The 22,620-nt window shown below is 44.2% G+C and overlaps 1 protein-coding gene across 7 annotated transcripts in view; it reads right to left on the bottom strand.

Annotated features, from left to right (window-relative positions):
- LOC122557603 (SH3 and multiple ankyrin repeat domains protein 2-like) overlaps positions 1–22,620 on the bottom strand; it is a 1,564,835-nt gene that overhangs the window by 601,709 nt on the left and 940,506 nt on the right. For all 7 annotated transcript variants that reach the window (XM_087996234.1, XM_087996235.1, XM_087996236.1 and 4 more), the window contains 2 exons: positions 11,678–11,760; positions 11,302–11,426 (listed from right to left, as the gene is read on the bottom strand). In XM_087996234.1, the coding sequence (XP_087852360.1) occupies positions 11,302–11,426; positions 11,678–11,760 (208 nt within the window). The remainder of the gene's footprint in view (positions 1–11,301; positions 11,427–11,677; positions 11,761–22,620) is intronic.

Here is a 22,620-nt window from a genome sequence, read left to right as displayed (position 1 = left end):
CTCAATGGACAGTGGGAAGCTTGTCTCTGATTGTGATCTGGAGAGTAAGAAACACTAATGTTGTTTAACAAGCCAAAGTCAGATATGCATTAATGTAGCCCCTTTAACCCCAAAGTTCTTTCCAGCCAATGATGTACAGGCGCTGTGTTCAGTTGAAATTGCAGTTCCCACAGACAAACAGCAAACAGATACCAACCCAAATGATCTAATAGTTTGAATTAAACTGGGTAAGAGATGACGAGGGAAAGAAAATAACAATCAGGGACAACTCCTCTGTTCTTCCCCAAAGTAAATGGATCTTTACTTTCATGTGAAACGTCAGACTGAGCCTCAGTTTAACATCTCATCCAAAACAAAAATACAGTTACAATAGAATGTTTGATTTTTCAAAGCAGTATTTAGACAAATGCCGATTAATTCTCACTGGTGCTTGAGGGCTAGAGAGGGAGTGAATAGCTAATGTAACCCATATATCATGCAGTGTTTTTTGAATCAAACAGTTATTGAGTAAATTCTGAACAACAGACTATTTGTGATAAAGAAAAATAAAAATCCACTGCTTTCAATCAGACTGTTCAATTGTCCATCAAAGAACAAATAGACTTCTAATCAAAACACTTCTGGTGCACATTATGGTCAATATGAAGGCATTTCAACTTGTAGCTAACATTAAATCTACACAATGTAAATTTCGTTGATAGGATTCCAAACCAAATGAAAAGTGAATCCTCACAATAGGTTGCCTCCTTAAGAATCACAGATTTTTCCACAAGGAGAAATTTGGCTCATTGTAACTCTTCATAAAGGGTTATCACTTAGTCTCAAAGCCTCGAATCTTTTACTAAAGCTCTGCAAATCTTTCCTTTCCTTTCAATATACAAATTTCTTTTTTAAAATGCACTATTAAGTTCACATCCATCATTCTTTCAGGCAGTACAAAACAGATAACAACCCGAGTGAAGTAAGTTATCTTTCACCTGATGCTTTTGCCAATAATCTTAAATTTGTGTTTTCTAGTTACAGACCCACTCACCAACTGTTTCTTCTGAAATTTTCAAGAGTAAAATCCTCATAATTTTAAACATTTTGGTCAAATTTCCCTTTCACCTCATTGCCTCCAAATAATAGCCAGTTCCCATCTAGAGGATTCCGATATCTGAAACCGAGATATCCTCCCGAAAGAAGGGTGCGCAGAACTAGGAACCATACTGCACTTCAGATTGATGCTAAACCTTTATAAATCACTGGTTAAAGTTTTTCATTTTAAGCTTTTACTTGTAAAATCAAAAAAATGCAATCTTATACTGTGAAAATTAAATGTTTTGGGTCTCAAAATCATATGTATTTAAATCGATATTATTCTCTCATTATGCCACAGGAGCACCTTCCAAAAGCAGATCAATAGCTCTGTACATACCTATTAGGGAGAGTGTGCAATGGTGTAGTCACTGGATTATTAATCCAGAAATTAAGCTTAATCCACTGAGTACATGGGTTTTAAATTCCATCACCTGCTGTGGTGGGGTTTGAATTTAATAAACCTGGAATCTAAAACTACTCTTAGTAACAATGACCATGAAACCATTATCACTGGTCATAAAAACCCATCTTGGTTCCCTAATGCACATTAAAGAAGGAAACTGCCACCCTTTCTTGGGTCTGTCCTAGACGTGACTTCAGACCCACTGAAATGTGGTTTGCTCTCAACTGCCCTCTGGGCAATTCGGAATTAGCAAAAACCATGACCTTGCAAGCAACACACATCCCCCCCATGAATGAAGAGAAAACCTCTCCAAACCCCCAATGTAATGGAAAAAAAGTCATTGTCACCGTAAAGAATGGCCTCTTAAAATGCATCAGTTCCTATGTTGCTGTGCTACATTTCATCAGTAGACAGCACATTGATTTCACTGGGCAATCCAGATCATCCTGAAATCTGCCACCAAACCTCGACTGTTTCCAATACCTGATATGCTGCTATTCAGGTACGGAAAAGGGTTAGGGACCCACAAAGAAATCACCTTCAGAATTTTCAACAGAAAAAAAAAGTCTTTTGAAAATTAGAAATTAAAATGGGGCAATTAATGCTTATTCTGAAGTAACCCTCATTTAGACACAGAAAGAATTTAAAAACAAGTCTGAGTCTGGAGATGATAAAATTAATTTAATATCCTCACCTTCCAGAGCAAAGGTTGAAACACCCTTCCTTCATCATGTGAGCCAATAGCCATGTACATTTATACAAAATGATTTATTAAGGGTATCCTTCACCCTTTGCTTCAATTCACTGAGCGCATGTTAATTTTTTTGTTTCAACTGGAATCAGTATTTTGAACAATATTGTTGAAATGCTGTGTCAGTAATTCTGTTCTAACGGACATTGCTTGTCATGCATTTTGGCTAGTAGGAGAATGGAATGGATGTTGCTAGGTGACTGTTGCTCTGCGTTACTGTTCTAACTGCAGTGCTAAATAGCTCAGTGAACAGAAAAAGTCTTTTTTTAATACACCGTCTTAGTTACCATTTGACAGCATTCTTGGTTTTAAGCAGGAATTGTTTAAAAATTAAACATGTTTAAACTTATCCACTCATTGCTCTTGTCCCTTATTTGGAAGGTGGTCTTCAGATGTACGCATTTAGATCATTAGAATGTTTCTCAACAGAACAATTCAGAAAGGAAGCTTCAAATGATTACAAAACTTGTTGTAATATTCTTCAAAACAGGGTCATGGGATAATAAAATGTATTCCTTTCTCTGCTCTGCAAAAGCACAGTTAGTCAGAGCAACTGAAATTGCTAAGACAATTAACTGAAAACCCTGAGAGCTGTTTTAATCAGGAAGCAATCCTACTTAGACCTCCACTTCGAATGGGCATGAAATCAGCAAAACACATTTTTAACTGCCCAATTGCAGTTGATGTGACAGCAGCATGTAGTGAGCTAGTTAGGAACATGGGAACATGAGAACAGCAACAGACCATTCACCCCTTTCAACTACCATCCACTGCTCGATTAAAGCCCGCCTGACCTGTTAAATCAAGGACATTCTGTAAGTGGGCACCAGGCTGCAGCTGTGCCTGTCAAAGAACTGGTCAGGTTTGAGACGGAGAATGAACTGGTGGGAGAGGGGACATTGGGAGCAGATTTGCAACTGAGTGAAAGCAAGACAGGTGTTTTGGGGGAAATTGAAGGGTTTCCAGGAAGAACATGTTCTTGGATCACTGAAAAATATAACTGTTTGTTAAAAAACAGAGTTTTTGGGACCAACATGTTGCTATTGTCTCCCGTGTCTCCTGGTGGATTAACCCATTCACTGCCTGGTTTCGATGGAGAGGGTGGAGATGCACACTCAATTGTGAATCCACAGAATGGTGTCTTTCAACCCCACAGACCGATAGCAACTCTCTGCAAGATCAACTGAGCTAGCCACATTCCCCTATCCTTTCCTCACCAGCCTGAAATCTTTTTCCCCTCCAGGAGTTTTCAAGTCCTTTTCAAAAAGGCAGCTTTATATCTGCCCCTTCCCCACCCTGTCAGTCCGCAGCATAAAGATAACCATTTTCCAGCTTCTTTCAATTCTGACCAAGTGTCCTGTTGGACTCAAACTGTTTCTTGCTCTTCCCTTCACAGAGATTGCCAGACCCACTGAGGTTCTCCAGCAGTTTCAATCACATCAGCCTCCACTACATCCTTGAGCACTGCACTCCAGATCGTAACTGGTTGCAGTGAAAAACAAATTCCTCAGGTTGCCTTGCATAAAGTAAACACTTTAAATCTGTGTCCTGTTCTTGGTCCATCCTTCCACCAATAGAAACAGACTCTCTATCTCTCCCTACTTAGTCCACACTCCTTATGGCAGACATCAGCAAAGTCAAGCTTCATTCTTGTAAAATGTATTCAGACCCTACCTAATGTTTACAAGTCTGTCTTCATGTCCAGGACCCAGACCTGGACGCATACTCCAGTATTGCTAAAATGTTAATCAGAGCTTCTTATAAATTACAAACAGGGACTTGCAACCATTTACATTTTGAAGAAACCCTCCATCTATTCCATGTACACAGATAGCTCAGTCATTGTCAGATCTATCAGAAAAAAATCTGAGAGGTCTTCAGGGTCAGTAGGTTGCTCATCAGTGGGCCACCACTACCATACTGGCCGTCGGTTATTAAAGTGAGAATATTACCATTGATGGGTGAGCCATCTGGTACCATGGTAGTGTCCCTATCTCTGAGCCAGGAGGCCCACATTCAAGTTGAAGATTCCAAAAGGTGTGCAATAGAATCACTGACTAAATTGATGAGGAAAGTATCTGAAGAGGCAATGGTAGCGTTGTGCTAATGTCAGTGGAATTGTAAGTACCTGGGTCAAGCTCATGGGTTCATATCGCACCACAGTAGCTGCTGGAATTGAAATTATTTTAATAAAAATCTGGAATTGAAAGCTAGTCTCTGGAATCATGACCACAGCATTAACTACCACCGTAAAGACAGTACTGACCCTTGGAAAAAAGAAATATATCATCCTTACCTACTTTGGCCTTCAGACCCACCAAGTGGCTGACTCTTAACAATCCTCTGAAATGATTGAGCAAGCCACTCAGTTGTGACAAGAAATGCTGGCCATTATTTGTCACCCTTGTCAGCGATGCCTTCATGCAATGACAGAATATAATAGGACTGATTCTGGGTACCCTTTTACAATTACCGTTTATCATTTCTGAATGAGACTGGAATAACAGAAGTCTCCATGTTGTCTTTCAACTTGCAAACATCTTATGTTTTTTGTGGGCAATTAAAAAGCTGATGAATATATCAGCACATTTGTTTCAATTACAGAATATATTTCAAATGAATTCTTGAAGATTGTAATCTACAATTGTGCATTTCAATATCCTTGGAAATACCTTAATAAAACCATAAGAGCAAAAGCAATGGGAGTCGGAGTAGGGCATTGGCCCTGTGTTAATATTGCTCCCACCCACTTTACTGCCCTCGCCCTGTAACACTTGATTCCCCAACTGATCCAGAATCTCTCGATCTCAGCCTTAAATATACACAAGTACTCTGCCCCCACAGGTTCATAAAAATGGAGAGGCACAGATAAGGTGAATGGAGTCGCAGAGTCAGAGAGATGTACAGCAAAGAAACAGACCCTTCGGTCCAACTCGTCCATGCCGACCAGATGTCCCAACCTAATCTAGTCCTATTTGCCAGCACTTGGCCCATATCCCTCTCAGCCCTTCCTCATCATATACTGGTCCAGATGCCTTTTAAATTGTACCAGCCTCCACCATTTCCTCTGGCAGCTTTTTCCATGCATGTACCACCCTCTGCGTGAAAAAGTTGCCCCTTAGGTCTCTTTTATATCTTTCCCCTCTCACCCTAAACCTATGCCCTCTAGTTCTGGACTCCCCCACCCCAGGGAAAAGACTTTGCCTATTTATCCTATCCATGCCCCTCATATTATAAGGTCACCCACATAGCCTCCAATGCTCCAGGGAAAACAACTCCAGCCAGTTCAGCCTCTCCCTGTAACTCAAATCCTCCAACCCTGGCAACATCCTTGTAAATCTTTTCTGAACCCTTTCAAGTTTCACAACATCTTTCCAATAGGAAGGAGACCAGAATTGCACGCAATATTCCAACAGTGGCCTTACCAATATCCTGTACAGCCGCAACGTGACCTCCCAACCCCTGTACTCAATACTCTGACCTATAAAGGAAAGCATACCAAACACCTTCTTCATCATCCTATCGACTTGTGACTCTACTTTCAAGGAGCTATGAACCTGCACTCCAAGGTCTCTTTGTTCAGCAACACTCCCTAGGACCTTACCATTTCATGTAAACATCCTGCTCTGATTTGCTTTCCCAAAATGCAGCACCTCGCATTTATCTAAATTAAACTCCATCTGCCACTTCTCAGCCCATTGGCCCATCTGGTCCAGATCCTGTTGTAATCTGAGGTAACCTTCTTTGTCCACTACACCTCCAATTTTGGTGTTATCTGCAAACTTACTAACTGTACCTCTTATGCTCACATCCAAATAAATGACAAAAAGTAGAGGGCCCAGCACCGATCCTTGTGGCACTCTACTGGTCACAGGCCTCCAGTCTGAAAAACAACCCTCCACCACCACCCTCTATCTTTTACCTTTGAGCCAGTTCTGTATCCAAATGGCTAGTTCTCCCTGTATTCCTTGAGATCTAACCTTGCTAATCAGTCTCCCATGAGGAACCTTATCAAATGCCTTACTGAAGTCCATAAAGATCACATCAACTGCTCTGTTTTATTCAATCCTTTTTGTTACTTCTTCAAAAAAAACCCAATCAAGTTTGTGAGACATGATTTCCCATGCACAAAGCCATGTTAACTATGCCTAATCAGACCCTGCCTTTCCAAATGCATGTACATCCTGTCCCTCAGGATTCCTTCCAACAACTTGCCCACCACTGATGTAAGGCTCACTGGTCTATAGTTCCCTGGCTTGTCCTTACCACCCTTCTTAAACAGTGGCACCACGTTAGCCAACCTCCAGGCTTCCGGCACCTCACCTGTGACTATCGATGATACAAACATCTCAGCAAGAGAGAAAGGGAGGGCTGCAGATGCTGGAGATCAGAGCTGAAAATGTGTTGCTGGAAAAGCGCAGCATCCAAGGAACAGGAGAATCGACGTCTCGGGCATAAGCCCTTCTTCAACAAGAGGCCCAGCAATCACTTCCTTAGCTTCCCACAGAGTTTTTAGGTAAACCTGATCAGGTCCTGGGGATTTATCCACTCTTATGCAGTCTATGAATTTGTTGCCATAGCTACTTTTTCCAATTTATTACCTTAGGCAATATTAAGACTGAAGTCACCCATAATTATTGCTGTGTTCTTTTCACATGCTTCTATTATTTGTTGGTTAATAGCCTTTCCCACAGAATGATTCCAGGTGGACTGTCTGTACACAATTCCACCAAGGTCTACTTTCCCTTGTTGTTTTTTGACTTCCACCCAAACAGACTCTGCATCATCCGAGTCTAATCAGCTCTCACAACCATCCTTAATTCATCCCTTACTAACAGTGCTACCTCGCCACCTTTGTCATCCCTCCTGACTCTCTGAAAGGTCAAAAATCCCTGAACATGAAATTCCCAATGTTGATCTCCTGGTAACCATATCTCCGTAATGGCTACGAGATCATATTCATTTACCTCAATTTGCTCCATTCATTCATTTACCTTATGCCGAATGCTTCATGCATTAACATCTAAAGCCTTTATGTCTGTTCTATTGTCAAACTTCCCGACACTTCTGTGGTTTCTTGGTGCAATATAAATCCACCCATTCTGTCCCTTCCTTTTATTTTCTGGTAACAATCAGCCCCATCACTAACTAGCACTCTTATCTTCTCCTTCACCTTTGATTTTATAATCTTCCATGTAATTAAACCCATCTTCCACTGTTCAGTTTGAGGCCCTTTCCACAGCTATAGTCAGGCAATTTGCCAAGACTCTGATCCCAGCATGTCTCAAGTGGAGTCCGTCCCATTGGAACAGCTCCTCCTTCCCCAATACTGGTGCCAACTGGTTGCCAACATATACTGCTCCGTATAAGCCCTTCCTCATCATATACTGGTCCAGATGCCTTTTAAATTGTACCAACCTCCACTATTTCCTCTGGCAGCTCCGTAAATGGGGAATGAATTATTTTGTCGATACTGTATACTATATGCAGGCCATCCTGCTTTTAGTAAGACAGTCATTACTTCAGACAACTTGCCTAATAGAAGAATTACATTTCAGTGTGACCCAGAGTAAGTCTTTTGCTCTCTAATTTGTCGCACCCACCCCACACCCAAGACTTTGAATGAACACCAATGGATATGTCGGATACCGGATATGTACTTTTTTTAATGTTACTGACAACAAGCCAGCAAAAAGTTGAATGCTTCATGGAAGCTTGCAGTTTTGCTGGAGGCAGGTTTAATGTTGGTTGTCACCATGTCAACAAATAATTCAACAGTGCAGAAATTCTAAAATAATCTGCAGTATCGCAGCAGAAGAGAAGATGAGCAGTGGGAGAGAGACAAGAAATTCTGTATCCAGTCCATCAGTGAAATTTCATTTAAATAAGAGGAGAAACAGAACCTGGGTTTCAAATGCAATAAACTGTCTAAAGGCTGATGCACCAAGAAACCTCCCTTAGTTCTTAAAATTAAAATGGATAATCATTTTAACGCAGCATCCCTCCCTTACATCATGTGCGAACACTGAAATCTCAGTTCACCAATTGTCTCACTGGTAAAATCACATTTCACTTAGAGTAACCTGACGTGTGACACCATGAATACTGAACAAGAGTTGAGGAGGCTGGAAATAAGCGAGCATGAGATTGAACTTTAAACAATCCTGCATTGTTCACGAGGTGCTGCTTTTTTATTGATTTAGCTACATACCTAAATCACCAATGCTAATAATCAATTGCACTGTACTCTTAATGAAAAATACTTAAAAAGGGTTGATGATCTGATTTATAAATCCTAAATGCAAAGTCTAAAATAAAAGGAGTTGTGGAATACAAATCAGCGAATAATTCAAATGGCTGTCAAATGCAGTACATGAACAATTTGAAGTCCCTAAGCAGGCTTGGGTTTCCTATGACCAGAATAATGTTCCCAGGTCAATCAAGGATTGTGCTGATCTCTTCACAGTAAACAGTCAGGCCAACCACAAACAGCCAAAGGCATGTACATGTAATTCACTCCTAACAATTCCAACATCACTCCTATCTGGAAGGATGAGCAGCAGATACATGGGAACACCACCCCATACAAGTTCCACTCCAAGCCACTCCCCATCCTGACTTGGAAATATATCACCCCTCCTTCAGTGTCACTGGGTCAGAAACCAGGAACTCTCTCCCTATGGCATTGTGGGTGACCCTACACTCCAGCACAGCACTAGCTCCAAGTGGCAATCCGGGATGGACAATAAACACTTGACCTATCCAGTGACATTCACATCCCTGAGTAATTAAAAAACAAACACAAGAGAAAGCAGCTCATCGACCACTCTCCCACCATCACCGTCACCGTCCATTCACCCCCCCACCGTCACCGTCACCATCCATTCACCCCCCCCACCGTCACCGTCCATTCACCCCCCCCACCGTCACCGCCCATTCACCCCCCCCACCGTCACCGTCCATTCACCCCCCCACTGTCACTGTCCATTCACCCCCCCCACCGTCACCGTCCATTCACCCCCCCCACTGTCACTGTCCATTCACCCCCCCCACCGTCACCGTCCATTCACCCCCCCCACCGTCACCGTCCATTCACCCCCCCCACCGTCACCGTCCATTCACCCCCCCACTGTCACTGTCCATTCACCCCCCCCACCGTCACCGTCCATTCACCCCCCCCCACTGTCACTGTCCATTCACCCCCCCCACCGTCACCGTCCATTCACCCCCCCCACCGTCACCGTCCATTCACCCCCCCCACCGTCACCATCCATTCACCCCCGCCACCGTCACCGTCCATTCACCCCCCCCACCGTCACCGTCCATTCACCCCCCCCCACCGTCACCATCCATTCACCCCCGCCACCGTCACCATCCATTCACCCCCCACCGTCACCGTCCATTCACCCCCCCCACCATCACCGTCCACTCACACCCCTCCACACATCAGTGCACAATTTGCTGCACTTATCAATGCTCCTTCCAAGCTCCTTCCAAACCCCATGATAAACTCACGTGCCAACTCCTCCACATATTGTCTGCAGGCTCCTGCCAGAATCACCTGTGATAATTTCACTACCACCAATCCTTCTTGCTGTCATTAGTCTAGACACTGACACCATGTGGGAAAGGATGCCCAAATGTTGCTCTAGGCAGAAGACAGACTCTGTCCTCATTGTTTATTGTATAGTATTGAGTAACTAATTCCAATATTCTTGATTGCTTCAATTAAACTCAATTTAACAATGTAGCAACAGGTACAGAACTGATTAGCTCCTCCCAATAACAGTCTTTTATGACCTGATGGGTGGAATGTCAATATGTTTTAACCCTTTCAGGTACAAACTGCCCTATTCAACAAATCTGTGACCTTTTACCATCTGGATTGTCAGAATTGCAGCTCCATGGAACTTTCAGTTCACTCACCATCCGAAAACCCAAATTACTGCTCCGTCAACATCATTGGGTCAAAACTTTAAAGCCCGCTTCCTAGCAGCACGGTGGGTGGTGCACACACAGAGACTGCATTGCTCATGGCAGAGCACTGTCACCTTCTTCAGGGTTTTTGGACATGGGCACTAAAGGTCAGCTATACCAATGACCAGCCTCCACCAACCCCCACATCCCATACTAAGGAAGACAAGAACATATGGGACAATATTAAACCAATCATTTAACCTCTTCATCTTTTTTAACAAATTCACAAATGGTATTAAAAATTCATGTCACATTTTAGGCAATAGCATATTACATTCCCATATTTAATAGGCATGTTGATTTGAATGGAAATGTTTAGCAGAAGAAGTTTACGATCTTCACTCTAAAAAAGTGGGAAATCCCACAAGACAACAGCAGGTTCAACCTGGAACAGCCATGTTTAGACAACAATGTTTCAAGTTATTTCAATAGTCACTGTTACAATTGAAAGTACTGGGGTACCAAATACCTTTCAGAGTAAGAAATGGGTTATGCCTCTAAACAGGCACACACCTCTCTGCCCCTCACTGCTGCTGCACGTGCCCTACAAAGTCACTGTCGTAAAGCAAGCTTCAGTTGGTCACCACTTTAGGGCAACTCGGAAGCGAATTCAAGTCACTTTCCCAGCACCTCCCACATTGATAGGGTTGTTGAATGATCATTAGGGCAATATCTGTCACCGAACAGTCCTTTAGAACCCAGGCACCTAATGTACTGAGAGCTCACACACAGAAAGCACATCAACAACTCAAAACACATTACGACTTTATGCTCAGCGCTTGACAGCAATGCTGTTTGCAAAACTTCAAAACCAAGATTCCCCATCCATGTTAAACAGGCAGGGCACATTTGCAAAAGAAAGAAAGCTTTAAGATTTTGCCTCCAGGCTGCAGGAAACAAGTCAATATTTACTAACAATAACATTCTGACATTCTAACAATGTTATTAAATCTTTCAGGAGTTGACACGATTGGTGGAGTGTAAACTGCAGAATGTCATTGGATAGAAGCAACTTTCATTCCCAGAGCAACGGGAGGATGGAGCAGCAACTCGAAGCTACAGCAAGGAAGTTAACTCATGATTGGCCTACCTCAATCAAGAAATCACCCGTTCTCAGTCCTGTCTGCCATGCCACACCTCCTTCATCCACTGACTCTAAATACTGAAGTGCAGGGAAGGCTGGAGTTGGCGTAAATTCCTCAATTGGCGTGTCAGCTGTGGCAAAGAGGGGAAGACAGAGAGGACTGTATTCCAAATCAGAGGCAGGATTACATTCAGATACAGATACATGTTACATTGCATCTTCCTGGAATAAAAAATGTAATTGAACCGACTAATGGAAGCCAGAGAACACATACTCAACTCTGTTAGCACTCGCCGCTGGCTCCATCCCTATGTGCTCAGTCTCTCCGTTCCCTAACCTCACGGATGTTTCAGGCGGATTAGAAAGGATTTTCATCGCTCACCTTTAGCCCCACGCAGCACAAATCCAAAGCCCTCATTGTCTTTCTTCTGCAGGACCACCGTTTTCTCTTCAATAATGCAGTCACTGTAGAAAGAATCCAAAAGATAGCGCCCATTATTAGAACCCAAGACAGCGGCTGTTTTCATCAACCTGTGCATTATGCCGAAGCACAACCAGCAGACACTCAGGGTACATCTCATCCAGGGAATGCAGCTGCAGCGCTAGCATCAGCCTGATGTCATTTAAAAGGCTCGGGCTGTGTGGTTGCTGTGAATGAATGAGTGATCACATGTCATCGCTACTGGCTGCGACTCGGAGCAATAGGAACTGCGTGGGATTCGAACATGCTCCCTCCCTCCCTCCCTCCCTCGTACACGGAGCAGCTCCAGCCCCGGGAGAAGCCCAAATGGGAGCACCCTCTCCCTCTGTTTCTGCCTTAAACTCCCATCCCTTTGGGGGTTGGTGTGGGGTTTTTTTTTTGGTTTTGTGGCTATGATATTGAGTGCTGCAAGAGTCCCACATGATTATTTGGCAAACCTCCACACTCAGAAAGTGCTCACTGCTTCACCGTCACCAGGTCGATGTTTTACAGAAGTACCTTTCCAGGATTACAGTCAGGAAATGTACAATAGGGAGAGAGACCCTGCAAAATACTGCGGGGTGGGGGTGGAGGTGAGAGAGGGGTTGTAAACCACTCTCGACGATGGAGATTAACCTGAATTTAGAACTGCAGACTGAGAAAGAGTCACTTTGGACCTGAAACGTTGACTCTGCTTTCTCTCCATAGACCTGCTGAAGTTCTCCAGCAATTTCTGATTGTGTTTGAGATCAAAGCCCTGTAGGAATGTTGTCAGGAGAAGCCTGCAGTTTCTTGCAGACTTTAACACTGTGAGGGACGAAGAAATGGTCACTGCCCATTAACTTCTGCAGAACTCTTGACTAAATATTCCCTGCAATTATAGAATCATAGAGATGGACAGCACAGAAACAGAGCCTTTGGTCCAACCCGTCCATGCCGACCAGATACCTAACCTAATCTAATCCCACCTGCCAGCACCCGGCCCATATCCCTCCAAACCCTTCCTATTCATATACCCATCCAAATGCCTTTTAAATGTTACAATTGTACCAGCCTCCGCCACTTCCTCTGACAGCTCATTCCATACACATACCACCCTCTGTGTGAAAAAGTTGCCCCTGAGTTCCCTTTTAAACCTTTCTCCTCTCACCTTGAACCTATGCCCTGTCGTTTTGGATTCCCCTACCCTGGGGAAAATAGACTGTGTCTGTTCACCCTAACCATGCTCCTCATGATTTTATAAACCTCATGAAGGTCAACCCTCAGCCTCCAATGCTCCAGGGAAAACAGCCCCAGCCTGTTCAGCTTCTCTCAATAATGTCTTGTGCAAGGTTCTTACTGAAACAGCAAGAATGTTTGTTTATTAATTGGTGCATTCAGGGGTGAAACACGGTTAATAGTTTGGGTTTTGGAAAGATGCCTGTAGCCCTTGGCCAGGTAACTAATCAGCTCCAAGCAATTAAAACTGGAAAGCTTGGGACAAGCTGGCAGTGGTGCTAACTCAGGTCTACCTGACTCAGGACCCACTGCCACCAGGCATCAGCCAGTAATGTCCTAGTCAGGACACTACACATTGGTATAGGGACCAGGAAATAAAGAGAGTTCACCTTTTATACACTGTTTCTCACAATCAGCAGGCACCTTGTGAGATGCTGCAATGCAGGAAACCACGCACAGCAAGCTGCCACAAACAGCAATCTGATAATGGTCAGAGAATCTATTTTGTGATTTTAATAAATGGATAAATATTGGCCATTAAGTCAGCAGACACCACTCCCCTATTCTCCTTCAAAACAGTGACATGGAATCTTTTACAACACCCAAACAGGCCCTGGTTTTACATTCCATCCAATACACACCATCTCCAGTAGTGTAACACTCCCTCAGCCCTGACCCTCTGACAGTGCGGCAGTCCCTTAGCACTGACCCACGGACAGTGCGGAACTCCCTCAGCCCTGACCCTCTGACAGTGCAGCACTCCCTCAGCACTGACTCTCCAATAGTGCGGCACTCCCTCAGCCCTGACCCTCTGACAGTGCAGCACTCCCTCAGCACTGACTCTCCAACAGTGCGGCACTCCCTCAGCACTGACATAGAACATAGAACATAGAACATAGAAGAATACAGCGCAGTACAGGCCCTTGGGCCCTCGATGTTGCGCCGATCCAAGCCCACCTAAACTACACTAACCCACTATCCTCCATATACCTATCCAATGCCCTCTTAAATGCCCATAAAGAGGGAGAGTCCACCACTGTTACTGGCAGGGCATTCCATGAACTAACGACTCGCTGAGTGAAGAACCTACCCCTAACATCAGTCCTATATCTACCCCCCCTTAATTTAAAGCTATGCCCCCTTGTAATACCCGACTCCATACGCTGGAAAAGGTTCATACTGTCTACCCTATCTAACCCCCTAATCATCTTGTACACCTCAATCAAGTCACCCCTAAACCTTCTTTTCTCGAGTGAAAACAGCCCCAAGTGCCTCAGTCTTTCCTCATACGATTTTCCTTCCATACCAGGCAACATCCTGGTAAACCTCCTCTGCACCCGTTCCAATGCCTCCACATCCTTCCTATAGTATGGCGACCAAAACTGCACACAATATTCCAGATGCGGCCGTACCAGAGTCTTATACAACTGCATCATGACCTCAGGACTCCGGAACTCAATTCCTCTACCAATAAAAGCCAGTACGCCATATGCCTTCCTCACCGCACTATTTACCTGGGTGGCAACTTTCAGAGATCTGTGTACATGGACACCAAGATCCCTCTGTTCATCCACACTACCAAGTATCCGACCATTAGCCCAGTACCCCATCTTTTTGTTATTCTTCCCAAAGTGAATCACCTCGCACTTAGCTACATTGAATTCCATCTGCCACCTTTCTGCCCAGCTCTGCAGCTTCTCTATATCCTGCTGTAACCTGCCACATGCTTCCTCACTGTCAACAACTCCTCCGACTTTCGTATCATCCGCAAACTTGCTCACCCAACCTTCTAACCCCTCTTCCAGGTCATTTATAAAAATGACAAACAGCAATGGTCCCAAAACAGATCCTTGCGGAACACCGCTAGTGACGGCACTCCATGAAGAAACTTTGCCATCAACTACTACCCTCTGTCTTCTTCCATCCAGCCAATTCCTAATCCAAACCTCCAATTCACCCTCAATGCCATATCTCCGTATTTTCTGCAGTAGCCTACCATGGGGAACCTTATCAAACGCCTTACTAAAATCCATATATACCACATCTACCGCTTTCCCCTCATCAACCTCCTTCGTCACCTTTTCAAAGAATTCAATAAGGTTTGTGAGGCACGACTTGCCCTTCACAAAACCATGCTGACTATCCTTGATCACATTATTCCTATCCAGATGTGCATAAATCCTATCCCTTACAATTCTCTCTAAGACTTTGCCCACAACAGACGTGAGACTCACCGGCCTATAGTTACTAGGGCTATCCCTACTCCCCTTTTTGAACAAGGGAACCACATTTGCTATCCTCCAGTCTTCTGGGACTACTCCTGTAGACAAAGAGGACATAAAAATCAAGGCCAATGGCTCTGCAATCTCCTCCCTTGCTTCCCAGAGAATCCTAGGATAAATGCCATCAGGCCCAGGGGACTTATCAATTTTCACCTTTTCCAGGATTTCCAACACCTCTTCTCTACATACCTCAAAGCCATCCATTCTACTTATTTGTGACTCAGTATTCTCATCTACAACAATGCCCTGTTCCTGAGTAAATACTGAAGAAAAGTATTCATTCAGTGTCTCCCCAATCTCTTCCGCCTCCACACGCAACTTCCCACTACTATCCTTGACTGGACCTATTCCTACCCTAGTCATTCTTTTATTCCTAACATACCTATAGAAAGCCTTAGGGTTTTCCCTAATCCTATCGACTAAGGACCTTTCATGTCCCCTCCTTGCTGCTTTTAGCTCTCTCTTCAGGTCCTTCCTGGCTACCCTATAACTCTCAATCGCCCCAATTGAACCTTCACGTCTCATCTTGAGATAGGCCGCCCTCTTCCATTTAACAAGGGATTCCAATTCCTTATTAAACCACGGCTCCCTCGCACGACCCTTACCTTCCTGCCTGACAGTGCGGCACTCCCTCAGCACTGACCCTCTGACAGTGCAGCACTCCCTCAGCACTGACCCTCCGACAGTGCGGCACTCTCTCAGCACAGACCCACGGACAGTGCGGCACTCCCTCAGCCCTGACCCTCTGACAGTGTAGCACTCCCTCAATATTGACCCTCCGACAGTGCGGCACTCTCTCAGCACTGACCCTCCGACAGTGCGGCACTCTCTCAGCACTGACCCTCTGACAGTGTAGCACTCCCTCAATATTGACCCTTTGACAGTGCGGCACTCCCTCAGTACTGACCCTCCGACAGTGCGGCATTCCCTCAGCACTGACCCTCTGACAGTGTGCACTTCCTCAGCACTGACACTCCAACGGTGTGGCACTCCCTTAGCACTGATCCTCCAACAGCCCGCTCTCTCAACACTGACCCTCTGACAGTGTGGCACTCTCTTAGTATTGACCCTCCCACAGTGCAGCACTCCCTCAATATTGACCCTTGGACAGTGCAGCATTCCCTCAGCACTGACCCTCTGACAGTATGGCACCCCCTCAGTACTGACCCTCCGACAGTGTGGCACTCCCTCAGCACTGACTCTCTGACAGTGTAGTACTCCCTCAGTACTGACTCTCTGACAGTGTAGTACTCCCTCAGTACTGACCCTCTGACAGTGTAGTACTCCCTCAGTACTGACCCTCTGACAGTGTAGCACTCCCTCAGTACTGACCCTCCGACAGTGCAGCTTTCCCAGAGAGCTGACCCTCCGACAGTGCAGCACTCCCTCAGTGCTGACCCTCTAACAATATCCGCTCCGTTAGCACTGAACCTCTGACAGTGCCCGCTCCATCAGCACTGACCCTCTGACAGTGTGGCACTCCCTTAGCACTGACCCTCTCACAGTGCCCACTGTATTGTGCAAGAAGACCACAGTGCTTCCTCATATTCCAATCCAACACAAGTTTGACGCAGTTGGAAGTATTTTCGAAGTTACAAGGTCATCGTCCTGCTCCTGCAGAATTTGAGTATATGATCTGGGCTGACACCTCCCTGCATTACTGAGGGCATGCTACATGGTCAGAAAGGCAGGCTTTAGAAGCAAGCCTTGGAACCACGGCACGGCCTCATTCCCTGTTTGGAATGGATCCTGAAAAAGGGTTTCCCGACATGGTTTGAAGAAAAGCAATGAGTGTCTGTGTTGACAGTCCCCCCTCAATCAGTAACATCAGAAACTGGTCTGACTGCTCCTTAACGAGTCCTTCCTGTGTACAAATGATCCTGAAATGCACCACAGCTATACTTTGAAATTAATTTGTGAACTACACACCATGTGGGACATCCAGAGAACATGAAAGATGTTATTATTCTTTTTAAAAAAGGACCATGGTGCTCCTGACACAGCAGGTACTTTTAAAATTAACATCATGCAATAACACTGTGGTTATGCCTGGAGTTCTTTGTCTTGGAAGTTGCTAATATTACCCAGTTCAGATGCGAAAGGAGGTGATTCGCATTTTATTCAGGAAGTGATGGCAAAGCAGCAATGTACACTCTTCCTGTGCTGCTCTCTGATATCCTAGTCATAAACCTGTTGGTGTTGGATGGGTCCACAGTCAAATTTTGATCTGTCAATCTGTCAGCAGCATCCATTTCCACAGTTGGGAGCTGCCAACGTGATGAGACCACCCTTCCACACCATCTCACCCTGTGGCTAATACTTCTGCAGTCAGAAAAAAACAGATGAACTGTGGTCAATGCACAGCAGCTGTCCTTACAAGTCAGGTTTATATTGCTTCGCCCAGAGACATCTGATGGAAAAAAAACCCCAGAAAGCCAATTGATCCTAACTGGTGTGAAGGTGTGAAGGTCAGGAATTGACACATTTCAGGGTCGCTGCTACTGAAGGTAATATTTTGTCAAAACATTTCATTCATCAGTCAGATATGACAAGAGAGAAATCAAATCCAGTTATGACAATTTCTCAAGTGTAAAACCAGGGCAGAAGTCTCCAATTTTGCAAGGCTATGTTTTAATGATGTTTGAACGATAACCAATACACGCTTGTCTCAGATGATATTCAGGCATAACTTCTTTATTTCACAACAGAATAAACCTATGATTAGAAATATATTTTAGTCACATTACGTTTAAAATACCTAGGGGTGAAATGTCTTTCTTGCTTTTTTTAAAAATATATTTTATTGAAAAATAGATTTTTAACATTACAATAAATACAAAACAATACAAAGAAGGAACATCAAAACAAAATGTTAAAAACCCAAACCGCCCTCATGTACAAATGTTAGATTAGATTAAATTCTCTACAGTATGGAAACAGGCTATTTGGCCCAACAAGTCCACATCGACCCTCCGAAAATTAACCAACCCAGACCCATTCCCCTACCCTGCATTTCCCTCTAACTAATGCATCGAACACTACGGACAATTTAGCATTGCCAATTCACTTGACCTGTGGGAGGAAACTGGAGCACCCAGAGGAAACCCACACAGACACAGGGAGAATATGTAAACTCCACACAGACAGTCACCTGAGGCTGGAATTGAACCCAGGACCCTGGTGCTGTGAGGCAGCAGTGCTAACCATTGAGCCACCATGCCCCCCCCACAAATATGTATAAATATATATAAAAATATATATATTTAAAAACCCAACTAACTACTTAACTAAATAAATAACTAACAACAAACTAATAAATAATAATAATACAGCTCAGCAAAACAAAACACTAACTTTTGAATATCGAGAGCTTTAATTTTCACCTATTCATGCTTTCACAATTCCTCCTCTCTGGATATTGGACTCGTAAAGCACAATGCTTACTGTTGTATCAAAGCCCTTATTAGTGTGGCAGACAAATCTGTGTCCAGGTTATCTAAAACAGACCGCCATGTCTTATAGAAATTCTCAGTTTTGTGGTGTATCATAATTGTGAGAATATCGAAGGGAATAAGCTCTATAACAATCTTACGCCAACTCGACAGGCCTGGGAGATTTTCGGATACCCAACCAAGCAAGATAGTCTTTCTTGCGCAGAAAGTGAGGATGTTGAAAAGTTTTTTCTAATGCGCATTTACAGGGAACACACTGGGCAGGCCCAGAAGAAGAGAGATCGGGTCCTTCTCAGCCCTTAGACCCAAAACCCCCTCCATTGTACCTGCCACAGCACTCCAGTATGTTTGAAGCCTGCCACAGGACCGGAGACAATGGGTAAGAGTGCCCGTACCAACCTTGCACTTGGGACATGTTGAAGATAGCCTTGGTTTAAATTTTGACAAATGGTCTGGAGCCAAGTGGACCATGCGGAGAATCTTCAACTGTAAAACATGGGTCCTATTGCAAATTGATATCTTTCTTGCATTTTCCAAGTATCTTCCCATGCCTCTGAGGAGACCTCAACACACAGCTCTCTCTCCCACACCCTGCAGAGTTGATCGACCTCATGATCGACCCCAATTGATGATATAAAGTGCTGACAGAAAGTGTACTCCTAGCACTGAGCACCCTCCTCTCTATGTCGGATTTGTAGGGAATCAGTCAAAACTGTAGTCTTTTTTTGAACAAAATCCCTAACTTGAAAAAAATGAAAGAGGTCCCTGCTAGATAGCTCGTATTTCCGTGCTAACACATCATTGTGTCTCCCTCAAGTAAATCGCCCATGGAAGACACACCCCTAGCTGCCCAATGTTTGAATCCTGAATCCATCAGCCCCAGCTGAAAACCCAGCATACCCGCCATAGGTATAAGAAAAGATGTTTTGCCAATATTGCCTTCCCTCTGCCGAATTGCCCTCCATGCTTTAACAGTATCGATAACTATTGGATTATGGCAATATTCCCTAACTCTCCTCATTTTGTCCAAAAACACCAAGTTAGTAAGGGAGCACCTTGCCTGAGAGGTTTCAATATCTAACCATATTGAAAAAGGGTCCCCACAAATCCGATCACTCACGTAAGATAAAAGTGAGCTTAGTTGATAGTTTTTAATGTCTGGGAGATCCACTCCCCCCCCAGTCTGTGAGGCAGTTGCAGTTTGGCTAATTTAATGAGGGGGCCGCATCCGATGCCAAATAAAAGAGCTGAACCAGCCGTTCAGTCTCCTGAATGTTTGCTTATCGAAAATCATTCATATAGGATACAACAAATGTGGAAGAATACTCATCTTAATAAGAGCTATCTGACCGAACCAGGTCTTGTTTGATTTTGTCAAATAATTGAACAAAATTGGCTTTCAACAGCTGATCCAGAACTGGAGTAATGAATATGCCCAAATACATAAAACTCGCCCTCAAGACCTAGCACCTTCATTAGACCACCCAGAGGCATAGCCTTTGATTTTGTAAGATTAATCTTGTACCTCAAAAAGGCGCCAAATGCACTGATGCATTGTATCAAGCAAGGCACCGAAACTGCTGGATTTGAGAAAAAAAATTAGGACATCGTCTGCATACAATGAAATCTTCTGTAATTTTGACCCCACTTCTGGAGCTGTTATATTGGGATCCCTATGAATGATCTCTGCCAATGCTTCAATCACCAACGTAAAAAGCAACGGTGAAAGCGGACAGCCCTGCTGGCTGCCCCTAAAAATATTAAAATTGCTTGATCGTACCCTGTTGGTGATGACCGCAGCAAGAGGGTCACTGTAGAGAACCTTTACCCATCTTATAAATACTTCGCCCAGACCAAACCGGTCGAGAGTATAGAAAAGGTACGGCACTCAACTCAGTCAAATGCCTTCTCTGCATCTAGAGAAATCACCAATCTTTGTATTGACTGCTGTTGACCTGCTTGAATTATATTAAGCAGCCTCCTAACATTATTGGAGGATTTGCGGCCCTTTGTGAAGCCCGTCTAGTTTTCTTTAACAATAGAAGTAACACAGACCTCCAGCCTTAATTCAAGAGTCCTAGCAAGGATTTTAAAGTCCACATTTAAGAGTGAAAAGGGCCTGTAAGAAGTAAAGTCCTCTGGGACCTTGCCTTTTTTAACAATAAGGGAAATATTGGCTTCTCTTAGAGATGGTGGGAGACAATGGTGGGAGTCACTGAACATTTTGAGCATCAGGCCTGACAGTATGTTTATAAATTCCTTACAGAAGCTGCTGCACAGCCTCCTGTACCTCTTGCTCTGATAAGAGGGCATTGAGAAAAGACTCCTGTTCAGGGATCATGCCCGGGAGCTCCAGATCCTTGAAAAAGGACTCCATCTTGGCGTGCCCCTCCTCACAACCCTTAGACTGATATAAGTCAGAGTAAAATCTCTGGAATGCCACATTAATCTTTTTGGAATCTCATGCTGGTTCACAGACCCTTCCCTAATCGCCGTAATGGCTTGAGTGGCACTCCTTTTCCTGGTGAGATATGCTAAGTATTTGCCTGGCTTTGGCTTGTCACTGTGCTCATATAACCTTTGCTTTGTGAAAGTAAGCTCCTTCTTTGCTGTCTGCGTGAGCATGGAATTCAATGCAAACCACAGTGACATAATCCTCTGTAACTTGACCAACAAGGGCCTGTCAAAGTAAATCTTCTCAGCTGCCTTCACCCATGCTTCAAGGAGACATTGCTGCTTGCCCTTCTGCCGCATCCTACTGGCAGAGTAGGAAATAACTAACCCCCAGCATAGGCTTCGGCAGTTGCCCAAAGGACGGACAGGCTACTAACCGAGCCGGAGTTAATGTCTCAGAATGCCTGAAATTCCCTAGAGAAATACTCCACAAACCTATTATCCATGAGGATAAAGGGATCCATTCGCCAGTGCCTTGGACCCACTATAACGTCCTTAATCTTAATCAACAGGTACACTGGAGCGTGATCAGAGATGGTAATATTACCGATCGTGCAAGGTGCCACCAAGTCCAGGGTTGCCATGGGGGTCAGAAAAAGAAATCAATCCTGGTGTGGCACCTGTGTGGATTGGAGAAAAACATAAACTCCCTGCCTGTAGGGTGGATTCACTTCCAGATGTCCACCAACTCTAACTCCACACACAGATCCACTCCTTGTTCAGTTTGTACAGAGGGTATCAGGGGGCCTTTGGGCAACCTGCCTACTGTGGGATCCATGAGACAATTAACATTTCCCCCTATCATGATATGCTGGGACTCAAGACTGATTAATTTAGAGAATGCATCTACCAAAAATTTGAGGGGAAGGGCAGGGAGCAATAAACATTTAAAACACCATATTCTTCCCTGTTTATCATGGCTTTGAAAATTACAAACCTCTCATGTGTGTCTTTAACCCATTCTAGTTTCTTGCTTTTTGATGGACGTGCTACCACATTGGACTTCTAGATCCTGACCTGATATGGCAATAAATTGCTTCCTGCAAACTGGAAAGTTCATTCTTTGATTATAGAATCCCTACAGCATGGGAGCAAGCTATTCAGCCCATCAAGTCCACACCGACTCTCCAAATAGCAGCCCACCCAGACACACACCCTCTACCCTGCATTTCCCATGGCCAATCCACCTAAGCTGCACACCTTTGGACTGTGGGAGGAAACCCACGCAGACACAGAGAGAATGTGCAAACTCCACATAGTCGCCCAAGGGTGGAATTGAACCCAGGTCCCTAGTAGCGGTGTTAACCACTGAGCAATCTGCCTCCCAATGTCAGCCCTGAAAACAACTCTCTATTTGGGAATGGAAGAGTGTAGGCTAAATTGATGATCTTAAGTTCAGCCAGTAGTTATCAACATGCAGACTCAGGAGTGACATGTCTGTAAAATACTGAAGGAAGAT

The sequence above is a fragment of the Chiloscyllium plagiosum genome, unplaced genomic scaffold (genome assembly GCF_037043375.1).
Source record: "Chiloscyllium plagiosum isolate Xiang-an unplaced genomic scaffold, Cpla_swu_hap1 HiC_scaffold_18, whole genome shotgun sequence".
Taxonomy (NCBI): domain Eukaryota; kingdom Metazoa; phylum Chordata; class Chondrichthyes; order Orectolobiformes; family Hemiscylliidae; genus Chiloscyllium; species Chiloscyllium plagiosum.
Note: the sequence above shows the minus strand (reverse complement) of the source record. Positions and strands in the feature narration are given on the sequence as shown.